The sequence below is a fragment of the Ambystoma mexicanum genome, chromosome 10 (assembly GCF_040938575.1).
Source record: "Ambystoma mexicanum isolate Mex_15411 chromosome 10, UKY_AmexF1_1, whole genome shotgun sequence".
Lineage (NCBI taxonomy): Eukaryota > Metazoa > Chordata > Amphibia > Caudata > Ambystomatidae > Ambystoma > Ambystoma mexicanum.
Window position 1 is genome coordinate 1,366,252,543 of NC_090932.1, and position 15,841 is coordinate 1,366,268,383.

General features: G+C 45.4%; 1 protein-coding gene across 2 annotated transcripts in view; it reads right to left on the minus strand.

The window, feature by feature from the left end:
• Nucleotides 1-15,841, minus strand: part of GRK3 (G protein-coupled receptor kinase 3) — a 1,763,027-nt gene that overhangs the window by 473,146 nt on the left and 1,274,040 nt on the right. For both annotated transcript variants that reach the window (XM_069619380.1, XM_069619381.1), the window contains exon 6: nucleotides 8,493-8,554. In XM_069619380.1, the coding sequence (XP_069475481.1) occupies nucleotides 8,493-8,554 (62 nt within the window). The remainder of the gene's footprint in view (nucleotides 1-8,492; nucleotides 8,555-15,841) is intronic.

Here is a 15,841-nt window from a genome sequence, read left to right on the forward strand (position 1 = left end):
CCAGTCTGGGTCGAAGTATGCGAGCTTCCTGGCCTCCGCCAGAGCGTGCTTGATGTCATCAAATGCTCCTTGGCATTCTTCCGTCCAGTGGAAGGGGACGTCCTTTTGCAACAGGCGTCTCAGTGGTTCTGTGATAGAGGCAAATTGCGGTATGTAGCGCGCACAGTACCCCGCCATGCCCAGCAATGATCTGATATCCGCCGCCTGGTTGGGTTTTTCCAGATGTAGGATGGTCGCAACTATGTCAGGGTCAGGGGTCATCGCGTCGGCCGAGAATATGTGACCGAAAAACTTGAGTTTGGCTTTCCCAAACCTGCATTTCCCTACATTAAGGGTCAGACCCGCCTTTTGTAATGCTCCACATGTGGCCCTTAGTGCCTCGTCATGTTCCTGCCGAGTCTTCCCGAAGACGAGAATATCATCGCTGTAGTTTAATGTCCCTTTGATGGGCCGAATGATTTGCCGAACTGTCTCGTGAAAGACTTCAGCCACGGAGGATATTCCAAAGTTGAGTCTTTTTTAACGGAACAGTCCCTCGTGGGACGCGAATGTGTTGATTGGTCGTGAGTCCGGGTGAAGAACTAACTGGTGGTACCCCTGGTTGAGGTCCAGTTTCGAGAACAGGACTGCGTTGTTCAGTAGAACTATCATGTCCTCAATTTTTGGCCCGGGTGCCGTTCCCGTTGTATGGCCGTGTTGGCCACCCTCATGTCCACACATAGCCTGAGTCGGCCGCTTTCCTTCGGTACAATTACGAGGGGGGACACCCATGGGGTGGGTCCAGTTGCCGGTTCAATAATGTCATCCTTTAAGAGTTGATGTAGTTCTTTCGAGACGGCTTCCTGTAAGTGAAATCCCACTCACCTTGGGTGTTGTGGCACAGGGCGAACGTCTGGATTTATGTGCAATTTGATGGGCGGGCCGTTCAGTTTTCCTAGGCCACGGCAAATGTCGGAAAATTCCTTTATGATGTCATCCTTTGTTAGAACGACGGGTTTGGGAGCCCCTTGCTCAATGTGGCATATTTGAGCTGGTTGTGGTGTTTGCGGTTCAGTAGAGTTGATGAGATCACCTTCCTGGACCAGTATGTTGATCAGGCCCAGCTGTGATGCTGTTTTGTAGCTCAGCAGACATCTGCCTCTTGTCGGGCTCCTGATGACGTGGATTATGGTGTTGGTGGTTCTGCCCTCAAATGTGAGGTGTCTTTTGAATGACCCGGTGCAGCATAGGGGTGTGTCGGCACCCCATTGGTAAATTTTGGAGGTGGTCTCGGTGAGCGCAGGTTTGTTGGGTAATTGTTGGAATTCCTTATCGCACATGATGTTAACCGTTGCTCCAGAGTCGATCAAGAAGCAGAATCGTTGGTTGCAGATCTCGACTTGTAGTCTCGGTGCTTCCCGCGCCACTTCTTCATCTAGTATGAGGTTGACGAATTCATCTTGGTTGTGCGGGTCATATTGTCTGCCATCATAGTCTGTGTAGCCTTGAGGCACAGTATATGACACTTGCCTGGGTGGGGGTGGTCCGTCATATTCGTCTTGTATCTGCGGCTCGGGTTCCAGTGTCTCGTATCGTTGATATTCTTCTTCGGGATATACTTCTTCCACCACCCTGACGTATCTTTGTGGACCGGGCTGCTAAGGGCGAGTCTGGTATGACTGATTTGACCTTTGAGTCGGTCTGAATGAGGGATTGCTGGGGGGCGACCTGTGGGAAAAGGTCTACTTTCTCTGCACACGATCTGAAAGTGTCCTTCCCTCCCACAGTTTCCGCACTTTTGTGTGAGGGCAGGGCATGAGCCCGCGTGCGGGAATGTCATTCCGCATCTGTAACATTGTCTCTGCATTCTCGGGGTCGCTCCGGCGCTGAAACTCCCAGCCCTTTCGTTGTTCCTGTTGTTAGACCCTTGTACCGCAGCAATGAGGTCGCTTTTGTCTTGTTTGGTGGCAGCGGAGTTAGCCATGTGTGTTGCTTGTTTTTCCGCTCTCTCAAGGATCCATGCCATCGCACTCACCTCCGCGATAGTGATGGGTTTTTGAGTAGTTGCTTCTTCAAAGAAGGTGAGACACATCCCTCGATCACTCGTAGTCGGATGGCTTTGTCTAGTGAGAATGCGTCAAACTGACAATGCGCACCCTTTATCCTGAGTCTCACGATGAATTCGTCCACTGTTTCTTCCGTGCGTTGCGTGCACTGATTAAAGATATATCTTTCATAGTCCCTGTTGGGAGCGATGACAAGTCTCTTATTTAGGGCTGTGATGAGGCTTGCAAAATCAGTGAGTTCCGCCGGAGGAATGGTCTTGAGGAGTGTTTTTATCTCATTTCCCGCCGTGTTGATGAACATGCTGCGCAGTCGAGGAGAGGTTTCTTCTCACGCAGCCTCGATAAAATTGTTAAAGTCCTTTAGCCATTCGACCCACCTCGCTCCCTTGTCAGCTTGCGGCAATATGGAGAAGGGTGGCGGCATGCGCCATGCTGTGGCTGTGGATCTGGTGACTGGTGCCGCTGGCGGTGTGCTCTGGTCCGCTGGGGCGGTTGATGAGTTGGGCGTATTGCTCATCTTGTCACGGCTGAGTCGGGGCTGGTTGATCACAAAGCTGGTCTGGAGGCGTTCGGGGTTGACAGCGTGTTAGCGTCACGTGCTCCTATGGGAAGTGTGGCACTGTAGCTCTGATGGGGCTGGACAGCCTCTTCGTGGGCCGTTTGCCCAGGGGGTGGGTTCACCAACGCTATCCTTCTTTTTCCCTTCTTTATCTCGCAATGTGGGAGAAGGGGGAAGAAAGAACAAGGCAACATTTTTTTTTATTTTTTTTTATTTTTTTTTATTTTTTGTCTTTAAAGGTCCCCTATTCTGGAGGAGGGGGCCGCAGCTCTTTTCATGCCGACATGGAGGGGCGCCGGGCAGCGGGATCGCTGCAAGTGCACGTGTCTCCTTCACGTGCCTCAGGGCTGGAACCGTGTCGCGTGGTGGGATCACCCGCGAGCACAAGGAGGACGACGGCGGGATCGCCGTCAGCTGGGCAGCCACGTGGTGGGATCACCTGTGCTGCGCGGAGGACCACTGGCTGGGACAGGTCCTCGTCGCCAGTTGTTGCCGTGGTGCGCGGCCAGTAAAGAACAGAGGAGCCAGCGGGGATGTCAACCTTTTCTTTATTCCTGCATACATGGAACTCCCTTCCCATCTCCAAGCACCCCCCTCTGCACGTCACTTCCCGTGTGACGTATTCCCCTTGGCATGTCCTTCCCTTAAAGGGGCCAGTACACGGCAAGACATAGGAGGATCATTCAATATAGGCTTTAGCCACAGACATTTTTGAAGGACTAATTATCCTAATAACGCCAACTTCTAAGGTAGGGACGTCATTTGGGGGTCGCTTGAAGTCTCAGCCGCAGCCCATGCGGTCTCCTTTGCGACCCCTAAATAAAAAAATGTTTTAAAAAAAAATATATATATATATATATATTGACATTTTTTTGTTAACGGAAGCCGCCGCGGGCTGCAGACACTGCTCTATAAACACACACTAGCCTGCAAGCATTATGTAATTTATAGCGCAGATTTTCTGTTTATTCCATGGCTGCAGGTACGTTTTCAGCTCCAACATGGTGGATGGAGCTTCCCTCATTTGCGCAGATGGTGTGTATTCTGTCTATTCGGCAGTTGGAGTCCATCGTCTATTTTCACTTTTACCTGTTCACACAGGTGCTGCACGTGCCACAGATGTTGAATCACTGTTTGAATTTGGTGGAGGCGCAGGATCCTGAGTCACACGGTATGCGCAAATCTGCCTCATTATCTTGGGTTTTTCATCCAGAAGCTGTGCTGATGAGTGATGTATATGTCTCTACTTGCATGTGAACTTGAAACTGTGCAACTAAGTCTGTTCCTTTAAAGGAGAGCTACTTACTCATAGGCTGGATGTTTGGGTGTAGCTAGTGGACTGAACTAGCTTTGTAGAAATCCCAATAGGATGTGACCAGTTCAACTCAAGGGTTTTGTGGCTAATCCCCTTAGGATGGGTGGGTTGGGCTATGTGTGTTCCTGAAACTGCCTGTGTCTTAGTGGGGGGCCCCTTTCAAGGTGTGCTGGGGATCCGCCACATACTCCCGCTGGTTGTAGCATCCAGGGTGGTCTCAATGACTAGGCATAGGACTGTTAAAATTGATGTGTCCATTTCTGCTGACAACAAATACTTTGATATTGGTGTGCTTAAATGGGGCAATACTACTGTAATATGGCAGTGGTTTTGCTGTTGTTGGTGTGTTTTTTTCTTTTTCTTAGCAAACAAAAATGACCAGTTTCTTTTCCAAAAGAAATAATATTTCACTTCCCATCGAAGATTGACGTTTTTACTATTGTTTCACTTTGATGTGTGGTGTTTAGGTAATAACCATCACATTTCATCAGTATTCTCCATTCGTGTGTTGCCCAGCAACAGTTTGCATAAATAAATGAAAGATATGTGGTACATTCCTAAAATGTTGCTGCACTTCTCCACATTTGGTAATTCCTCCAGGTTTGATGTCAAACACGAACTGTAGTAGTGAAAATGGAAACAAACTTTATTTTTGGGTGCTGAAAAGTGACTGCATTCACAGCTAGCACAAAATAGGATATCACCCAAAATATGTATGTAGGGCTCTCTCATGTCAGGGGTGGCCTTGGTCTTTGGGCCTCATCACGGGCTTGGCTGGGGGCTGGGGGCACATCCTCTGTGAATTTGCTGATTTTCAGCGCTATTACAGCCGGCAGTAATATCGCCGGCAGTAATAGCACCGAACATTCCCCATTGGGCCCAATGGGGAATGGGAAATTCCAGAATGGGCCCAATGGGGAATGGGGACTTACCGCCAAACCTGTGATCTGGCGCTAATAGCACCGGGGGGTTTGGCGGTAGGGCTAATAGCCCCAGCGGTAATACCACCGGGGTTAGCGCCCAACTCGTGATGAGGTCCTTTGTCTCAAATCTCCACTGGTCTCAGCGATAATTGCTCTCGGCTCTCCATTCACTTTACAACATCGACTAACTTTCCCAAGATGTAACTGATGTACTTTTGGTACATTACTGGCTTTGACTCCCCTTCTCAGCACATGGCTGCTCAGTTCTGTCTGGGGGTTTAGGATTCATTTTCTCATCATGCAGTATTGTAATCAGTAAATCATCTCTCAGTTCACTCAAGGCAATAATGTGCACTTTTCCAGTGAGCAGTCTTGCAATCAATGAACCATATCTCTATTTGCCAGGGCTTTAAGAATGTCCTTCCCAGCATGCAGTGTTTTCAGCAACAAGTAATTTCCACAGACTGTTATGCATATTTACTTTTCGTCTGTTAGTCTGTCTCTTTCCCTCTAATTTCCCTTCCCTCTCTCAACTCACGTCTCTCCCGCACTCTTTCTGCTAGTTGCTTACTTAATAGCTCTCTAGTCCTTGTCTCAGTCTTTCTTCCACAACCTGTAATTTGGTTTGTGGTCTCATTTCTGCCCATTCACATCGAATGATGGGGTTTCCTCCTTGCTACTTCGCCTGCATCTTCCCTCTCGTCTGTATTGGCAGTTTTCTCGCATCCACGTTGCGCAGCTCGCATGAGGGGAATTTTGTTTACACTTGTGCACAGCTTTCAAACTGATGGCATCCTTTGTGGTATGCTCAACTCAACAGGGCTTTCTGCTGCCACTTATCAGGGCCGCCTTATCTGGCATCAAGCTTCCTGGGTGCCAGATGTTTTGCTTCCTGGATTCTTCCTTTGCAGTGAACTCCAAGCTCCCTCTGCGCACAGCTCCCTCTGCTCACCTCTGCTAGTCCTGCTATCCTCCCCAGGTCAGCCTCCTCATAATAGTGGAACGAAGTCCCAACCCCTCTCTCCTGGAGTGCTTTTTGAAGGAGTCTTGGTGCTACCCTCAGTATCAGCTGACTCAGTGACAGCACAGCATGTACACAAATCTCAGTTTTTCTTGTCTGCTTTGCATATCCAGTGATCCACTGGGTCTGTGTAGAGAGGGGTGTGCCCCAGTGGCTTCTGCCAGCAAACCTGCCTGTGGAATGTGTGACCTGACCCAGATCTGCCAGACCTGCAACACAGGCACACTGTAGATATACGCATGGTGAGATCATTAATTTACATGTTTTTGCCCTCTGCTGTTGAAGTAAACCATCAGTTGCTTCCTAAAAAAAAATATATATATATATTTGAAAGGATAGCTCAGGGGCAATGCAATTGTTTTGGGACCAAGAGGATGTAGTGCAGCATGGGTTCAGTTCCTGTTCCATTGCTTAGAAGCTGGAGGAGAATGGGATTAACAAGACACAAAGGACCAAAGAAAGTAATAAAATGGGCCTTTTCTAAGGGTGATGTCATGGATCTGCTGCTGCTGTTTACATTATTTTAAAATAAAAGTAATACCTGCAATTATTGTGACTGCAGCACATCCTTACCCTCTATCTCACAACTAACAAAAAAACTGTGGGCTACTTAACAAATAAGCAAAACAGAAAAGTGATGGCTGGAAGGTTTCAAATCACTCATAACCACTGGGACAGCTCTGGGTAACCCTCCTGACAATTGTTTTTCTGGTTGGACTTGTGTTGGTCAATTGCTGTTTCCAGTCTGTGGCCAAACACTTGGCAGGCACTGGATGTCTGCGCTTTGGGGTTTAGGCCTCTTTGAGATGCTCTGCCTGTTTACAGTTTAGCCCAAGTGATGTACACTAGTCCAGTTTGTTGTGTTGGACATCTGTTACATTCACAGTAATTTGGTAATATGGGCCTATACACACTGATAGTAATGCTACATATGGTGATCCATTCTTTAAGGAAATGTGTATCATATTACAGTGATATCGTAACCATAATTTTCTTAGTGTACTGAGGAACAATGCTATGTGATGCCATTTCCTGTTTTGGCAAGGGGAGAAAGGTTCTGTGCCATCACTTCCTGTGATGCCACTTAGGGGCGGGGTCAAATTATATCCCTTCCTGTGAAGTCACCAGAGTCCAAGGGTCATGTGATGTCAAGTCCGCTACCCCTGTCATTTTGGTGAAATGACATTCCTATGCTTCACCTCAAGATAATGCCAGCAGTAGGCATTATAAACGGTGTGAGGGCAGAAAAGAGAATCATTTAATGAAATAAGTATTGTGATAGGCTGTCTATAAACAAAGCCCTGAAACTGACTGTTAAGTCTGGTTCCTCATATTTTTCGAGGGCAAATATTTATAAATAACTACATTGGGCCTCATTACAACCATGGTCCATGCCGGATTCCGCCATGGTGGATGGCGGATTTACCGCCCCATTCCAAGGTTGGAGGGGCGGTAAATCCCCATTCACCATGGCCCCTTCCCCATTCCCATTTTTGGCCCATAGGGCTCAATGGGAATGGGGAAGGTGCTAATTTACGGCACCGTAAATTACAGCACCGTAAATTACGGTGCCGTAATTAGCACCAAGGTCCCTTAGCGGGTTGGACTTTAACGCCTGCAAAAAGCAGGCGTTAAAGTGTGAATCGGGCGTTAAGGGTTTAACGGCGCTGCAGCCTTTTACGGCGCCGTTAACCCCTTATAGCCAGGGTTGTAATGAGGCCCATTGTATGAGTGCTGCGGTCTCAGCCACTCCCCGAGAACCTGGGCAACCTTATTCAGGGAAAAATCCTGGTTCTGCAGTTTGTGTTTGCATTAACAGCTCTGTCAGAATTCATAATATTAGCAATAATAGCAGTAATCATAAGAATAATAATTACTTGTTATTTATAAAGAGCTTTTATCCAAAGTGCTTTACATAGAATATTAGAATATACAATTATTATTACCCAATCTAGATGGGTACTCCATCAGCAAGTTGCTTCATCTCATTATGATGGACCTTTTTTTTAACTCTCAGGGACACATTTAGAGTTTGACCAATTGCAGTCAAAATGTAGGCAATACGTTTATGACGAATTTGCTGCATTTGCTTGAGACTACAACGTATAATAGGGCAATTTCCGTGCTAATTCTATCTCAAATAGTCACACTTTTTTTCCACGCTCTGAACTGAGTCTTTCACAACATTGTGCTTCGTTATCCGCAATCCATTTTCAATAATATTGGATGCATATCAACCAGATTGAATTCTGCGTTCAAAATTATTTTAGAAATTGCATGGCTGTTGCATACATTCGAACTATGGCTACAAATGCAACTTTTATTCTACACACATTTTTTGTAACTGCAATTGAATTTGCTTTCTTTTATTTTTCTTCAATCCAATAGCTTACTCTAGGGAAAGACCACAGATAATACATAAATGGTGCAAAACAATGCATTAGAGGTAGAAAAGGACGTAATGCCGGGCATCACAAAACACATGTTCCTCGTGGGTGTACGGTATTCATTCCCTGCAACAACACGAGTCTGGTGTAAGCGCACAGAATAAAAGTTGTTTTAAAACACACAACAGGAAATACAGAAACAGAAAACAATAGGTATTCTCACCATAAGTGCCGTTCCATACCTTTCTATAAATTGTTCAAATATTTTCCCCCGAAGACTATCAGATATTTCTTCAATATATGGCTGTAAAAGACCAAAAATAACAGCGTTAATTTTTAAGTAAACCTTAGCATTAGCTTTGTACACCCAAATAGCTGTGAAAAACCTTTACAAATTTTGTTTTCAGATTTCTGCTTTATCAGAGAAATTATTGATTCACTTAAAATTGATGGAATGTCTCTGTTCACAGACACACTCACAGACTGCAATAGAACCGATCATTCTGAAATATGTTCCCAGATATATGTCTTGGATGGTATGAGAACATTAAATTCAACTGAGGTCTGGTTCTTAAGGATCTGCAACCCTTGGTTCTGCAGGTGTCTGCGACTAAAACTCTCATCTGCCCTAGCCAGCATCATGAATGGTGAGGAATCCTGGGAGTCATACTGCAAAACATCAAGAGAGCCACAGGTTGCAGATGCCTGCATGATAATGAAGGTGCATTTATGAATGGCTATCCTAGGAGTTATATTAAGAAGTTCTTCTTCCCAACAATGGTGGAGGCAAGTAAGTTCAACAGCAGTTTTCAAAAATGCTGTCACACATTGGGTAATGAAAAGGAGTTTGTATGGTTTACCATTACCAAGCATAAAAGATAGATGTTCAACCCTTATGGCAATACAATATTACATATGAATATGCTTCTTCCCACAGACCAGCTATTTCCATGTGCCCCTTTACTAATCTTGGAAAAACATTTCATTTGAGAGTTCCCAATTCCCTACGTGTGTTCACAGAGTATTTCTTTACTTTTTTTTAGCTGGACTCTGCCCCCATTTGGGACTTCACTGAGAGCCTGAAGCCTAGAAGGAGTCTCGGGAGGATAACTCAGCTGCAAAGTGCTCACCTTGGAAGCAAGACGACGCGGAGCAGCACAGGTTCGAACCACGGGTCTGCGCTTAGAAACCTCTGGGTATTAAGCCCGATATAAATAACCTGTCATATTATATCATAGAAACTGCTGCCCAAAGGTCCCTGTCTTTCTGCAAACACCTTGCCCCAATATTGTAGGATCAGTGGAAATTACCTATAGAACAAATGTATTAGGAGACCATTTGTTCCCCTAATTGCACTACTAATTTCTGCCACAGATTGCTAAGAGTTATACATAAAATGCCTCTCGGTCCCTAATGTACAGTAGGAAAAATATTTAAAACTGTAGTTTAATCATTACATAATTAATTGAGGTGATGGTAAGTTGCAAACTCCATTTTTGAAAGTTTGTGGATTTTGGAATGGGAAAAAGGAATCTGGAGACAAATTGATTCTTATTTGATCCAAAAACACGGCTTCAACAAGAAGATGTAATTAAATCTGGAGCTCTCAACTGACAGATGATTCACGCCTCTCATGAGACATTCCTTGATAGTTCCCTTCCAGGAGATGGATCTCAAAAGGACAGGATGCACATTCATATTTTCACTGTAAGGCTTGTTAGAACCCTTTGTTCCCTTCTTCCCAATGCAGACCAGTGGCCCCCCTACCAAGGATGCAGTATTTTCCCTCAATTGAAGACTCCCAGACAGCATCCTATTGGAAGGGGTTTTCACTGGGAAAGCCTCCACCCTCTTTTCAATTCATTCTTAAGTGCTTTGCTTTGAACATGTTGGTCCTGTGATGGGTTGTTTCCCTGTAATAACCTGCCTGGTTTTACATCTCACAGTAGCCTACATCCTGATTCTTGACCATTCCCTCCATCCAATATAGGTACAGCCTGAGAGTACTCTATAGGGGTGGAGATTGTTTATTGTGTTGCAAAGTGTGGGTTTTGGGAGGTGTTGGTATAAAGGGGAGCTTTCTGCCTGTCCACCTCCCCTTTCTACTCTTTTGACACCTGAAAGGAGATGAAAAAACAATAAGGGTTTGCCTTCTCCGTCTGTCCCCTGCCCCTTCCCACTGTCATGTCCCTACCTATATGGTGGAGCAGTTTTGGGCCCAATCGTCCTGCACCAAGGCTGCTTATGATGCCTCTTGATATAAGAGTTAATGCCACTCTGCATACTTTCTGATGGTATTCCTTGCAATGTCAAAGTCCATAAAGTGAGTATGTAGGTTACAGAGAAGCATCAAAACCTGGTAGCCTGCAGCTACTAGTCTTTGCCCAAGAGACCCTTCTTGCTTTCAGAGGTACTTTATAGAATGTTTGATTTGACCTTGACTTTTGATGTTGTTGGGAAATCTAAACTGAATAAAAGTATATACAAAAGTATACACAAGTATACACAAAAAACATAAGTTTAAAAAAAATATGTGAGCTGCGTCCTGTGCACAGCATCTGAAAAACACACAGAAAGGAGCAATGTTTGCAGCTCCTCTAAAATAAAACTATAACTGACAAGGCCCGAGAAATATTTCCAAGTACCAGAAAATATCCTGCATGTGATAAAATGGGGAACTACTCAATCCGAGGGGAAAAGCACAGCACTTTAAAGTGACAGGAAGAATGAATTTGAGCAGGCATTTTCTGCTTATGTTTTTGTCTATTTTCCAGAAATAAAGAGTCAGGATTATGGAACCTACAGTAGTTGAAAATGTAGACCTTTAATAGGAGTTTGATAAGCCAATTTAGTACCCGGTGAGGGTCAATCAAAATGTAAGAAGCATTCTGATTGGCCCTCGCCCAGTCCATACTCCGTGCGGAATCCCTCAAAGCTGAAGCTTCGTTCCCATCACCGGCAGGGGGTGTGGCAGTGCCTCAGCCAATGAGGAGGCTTGGACCAGGGTAATCCCCACTCCGAGCCTCCACAGGGCTGGAAGCTGTCATCCTTCCCCACCCGTGGATTCAGGTGAGTGTTTGCCCCACCCCCGCCCCCGACACCTCCAACAAACCCCCCCCTCCCAAACCCACTAACTTTGTTTTCTCACGAGCGGACGCGCTGGTGACTCTGTCCCCAGTGCGTCCGCTCCCCAATGCTGCCATGAAAAGGGAAAACGGACTCTGTTTTCCCTTCCCTGGTGGCCATTTTTTGTCTTTTTTTTCTGTTCCAGAACGCTGCAGCATTTCGGAACAGAAAAAGATTGCTATTAGTATCCCGGTCTTGCAGGCCGGGGCACTAATAGCAATATGTCCCTCACTGTGGGGCCATTACCGAGTCAGGTAATGCCCCGGGGCCTTTGCTCAGGCCTGTAACTATGGACACCGGGGCATTACCAGACTCAGTAATGGCCCAGGGCTCGGGGCATATTACTTAAACCATGTATACACTGCTGTGTTTTGTGAACATGTAAAATAAAGGGAAACAGAAAATGTAATTTTAAAAGTTGGAATTGTGAATGAAACCAACCTGGAGGAAGCTCACAACTCCCGAGCAACAAGATGGGAAAAGAGATGCCATTCTTTCTCAAGGAAATTGAACCCCTTTTTGAAGAAAAATAATGACTGCCACTGAAATTAGGTCCCAGGAAGATATACTTTGGCATTAAGTCAAGTGTTAAATCTGTGGGGTACATTTAAGGCCCTAACAGAAATCCCCTTCACTTAAAAAAACACATTTAAAAATGTGCCATGAAAAACGCCTGTGCTTTTCTATCCTGGCACATGTGTGGCGAGCTTTGAACACTGCCACCCAAAGAAATACTCTGCATTTGCTGTACTTCAGTTGAATCATCAGAAAAATACCTGCATTCAGAATGGCACGACATTTGCTGTTCTGTCCTCTGACTAATAACGCTGCGCAAAGCATTTAAGGTGGCTTTGAAATTGTTCTTTCTTTCATGTAAAACACCACAAAGTTGTGAGCTCTGTTAAAACACACCCCTGGGTGTTGTATTTCATCTGATTGCCAAAATGTTAGGCAATACCCCTCAAGATTGGCATTTTCTACTAATAAATCACATGACGGGCCGAGAGTCCTGCTTTACATTCAACATGGATTTTGTGTCCTTTTAAAGTCAACCACCGGGCTAAAATTGCAGTAAATTAAAGAAATAACATGGCATTTCTTTTTTTTTCATGTCAATATCAAAGAAATTCTGTGCAGCATACTTATGTGTCCATAAATCAACAGTATATGTAAAACCCCAGAAGATTAAATGAAACCATCCTGTGGTCTGCAGAAACTGCATTTGTAAACTTGAAATGAAAGGAAATTAACACACGTGTGAATCTGCTCTTTTGAAAATAAGGAAAATGCTGTTTAAAAGCTAATGTCAAATAACAGCTTTTGCCCGCACAGAAATGTGATTGAATAGGTGGGTGGGGGTTTTAGCTATATAATGTACATTATATTTGTCCCCACAAGACTTGGCTACTTAGAAAGGACTCAGAAACCAGTAAAACTGGGTTTTTGGCACAGGCACTGAATTCAATGACCAGCGCTGCCTCCCACGGAAAGAAAAGTTGCATCCATAAGTGAACACGGCCCACAATGACATATGAAAAGGCAGAGAGTGTGAGGATTCACTGCCCTGCTAGCCTAACAGGCAGCCCTGCCAGAAGGAACAGTGGAAGCCAGTATGGCTGGTGCATGACTGAGAGGTGTGATTTCCTCCAGCACCCCTCTGAAGGAGGAACTGTCAAGCTTCAAAGGGCATCATAAAAGTCCTTTGTTGTAAGCCGAGCATGGCAGAGACAGTTTGACAGTTAAAAACGGCGAATGTGTGCCAAAGGGTGATGTGACCTCACACAGAGTCGGCGATCGGATTATCCAATTCCCTGTGACCTATTGAAACTGCATATCTACTTCTCATGGCGGTGGCTAGTATAAGTTTGAAGTTTAGATCTATAATTCATTTTTGGTAAAAAAAATAGGCTGGAGAGACAAAGAAATATCATAAATTGCAAACACATAAATGATGAAATTTCCCCTGAACGAATCGACCCAAGGGGAGGGGAGAGGACTTGTAGGCAGTACTGTCCCAGAAGAGCAATCATTCCACAGTACCTCCGGCCAGGTTGTAAATTCGATGATGTCATTTTGGCTATATAAGGGGAAGACAGAGAAACAAAAGGGACTCTCAAGACTCACTCACTCAAGACGCAGAATCAATTCAAGATCCAGGAAACTAGATACATCCATACAGACAGACCCATCCATTCATTCAGATCCAGGCACACCCAATAATCCAGGGAGAAAGGAGAGGAGGCAGCTGATCACATATTAGAGAGTGCAGTGACCAGACCTTGCCTAGCTGTCCAGCATCCCCTCCGGGAGTGCCCAGTGACCAGATTCCCTTGGTCCAGCTGTCCCAGTGACCAAATCCCTTGGTCCAGCCATCCAGAGTGAACAGATCCTGTGACCTAGCTGTCCAGAGTCCTCACTGGCTTAAAAGAATCCCAAACTCAAGCTTACATTGTAAGTAGCACATAACCCCAGTTCCGCAAACTGCATATCCGCTCTTTGCACCCGATTGAAATCCAATCAAAGTCCCAAATTGCCAGTATAATCTGTTTCCCTTTCCATAGAAGAATCTGTATTTGCCTGTGTCTGTAGCATATTCCTTTTATAGTTCTTTCCGTTATCTGTGTAAATCCTTAGTATCATTTGGAAGTAATTTTTTTTTTTTAATTGTCTTTATTATTTTCGATAAACAACAATTAAGTAACATAACTTCAACATCCCACCTCAACTCCCCCCCCCCTCCCTCCCTGGGGACACGTGTGCTTTAGTACAAGGATTACATTATGCATTAAAGATATCTGAGATCTTGATGTTGTGCGGGCACCACTGTTCCATATAGTCTGATTGGAGATACTCCAGGACTCCGCCCCATTCGTTTGCAAACCTGTCTCTCGTTCCCTGGATTGTATGTGTTATTTTTTCCATCACCATCTGGGCCCAGACTCTTTGGAGCCATGCGAAAATCAGCAGGGTGTCTTTTTTTTCCAACTATGGGCAATTGTTGTCCATGCCGCTATAAGGAGGCCCATAAGACTTCTCCATTGTGATTTATTACATCTTCTAGCCATGTCGTCTCTTATTCCACACAGCCAGACACCCTCTCCTAATTGCCCCACGTCTGGGAATATTTTGCCCATTTCTCCCTTAACTTCTTCCCAGAAAGGCCTAATTCCTTTGCAAGTCCACCAGATGTGTTTCCAGGTTCCCACCTCTCCGCATTCCCTCCAGCATAAGCTTGATGTTTTCGGGAACATAGTGTGGAGTCTCTCTGGGGTATAGTGCCACTGTGTTACTATTTTTATCCACATTTCTCTTGTTTGAGCAGATCTGGTCATTTTTGGAATTAGAGTCCAGAGGTCCTCCCATTGTTTCCTTGTTGGTTCCCACCCCAGGGTGCTGTTCCATTTAATCATATATGACCGCTTAATTTCTTCGTCCTGTGTATTTATAAAGGAATATAAAGTAGAAACCCATTTCTTAGCCCGTGAGCTCCTTGTGACATATTTCTCAAATGGGGTGAGAGTTCTCGTTGCTGCCTTCGCTATATCCGGGAATCGCAACCAATGTTTGAGTTGTTCGTGTCTGTATTTCTCCCGAGTGGAGCGTGCTGCGAGTGGGAGGCAGGCTTCATATGACCTAATTTCATTGTTGATAAACATTTCCCCAATTTTCGTTCTTCCTTCCTCCTCCCAGGTATCGTATGCCCCCTGCTCCATCCCCGGTAGGAACTGCGGGTTTCTACAAATGGGGGTGAACGGGCCTAGCGTGGTGGTCATTATGCCCCTTCGAGTTTGCGTGTCCCATGCCTCCATCGTTGTTTTCATTATTTCGCTTATCCCTATGTTGGGATGTCTGTGCTGTTTCTGTTTCCATAATAGTTCCACTAATGGGGTTCTTGCCACTGCTCTGTCCTGTGCTGCCCAAATCGGCTGTGGGTCATCACCTAGCCACTCCCGTAGGACCTTTAACTGTGCCGCTTGATAGTATTTCTGGAAGTGAGGGATCGCCAAGCCCCCCTCCCTGGTTGATGTGGACATGACCGCTCTAGCCATTCTTGGCGTTTTCCCTTTCCACACAAAGGCTGAGATTACCCGGGACAGTGTTTTAAAGAATAATCTGGGTACCCCTATCGGGAGGGCCTGGAAATAATAGAGAAGTGTTGGTAAGATGATCATCTTTACCGCTTGGATCCTGCCCCACCACGAAATCAGCAAAGGGTTCCATCTCTCCATATCCCTACGAATGCTCGTGAGGAGCTGCGGGAAGTTTTTACCATAGAGCTGTTCCACCCTGTGTGTAAGTGTAATTCCCAGATATTTGATGCCATCCTCTGCTATCTTGAGATTTAGTGCCTTAGTTTCTTTGACAATCTCCCCCCTGTCTCCCGCCAATATTAGAATTTCCGATTTATTTCTATAAATTTTTAAGCCTGAGATGGTCCCAAATGCTTCTAGCTCCCCCACCGCTG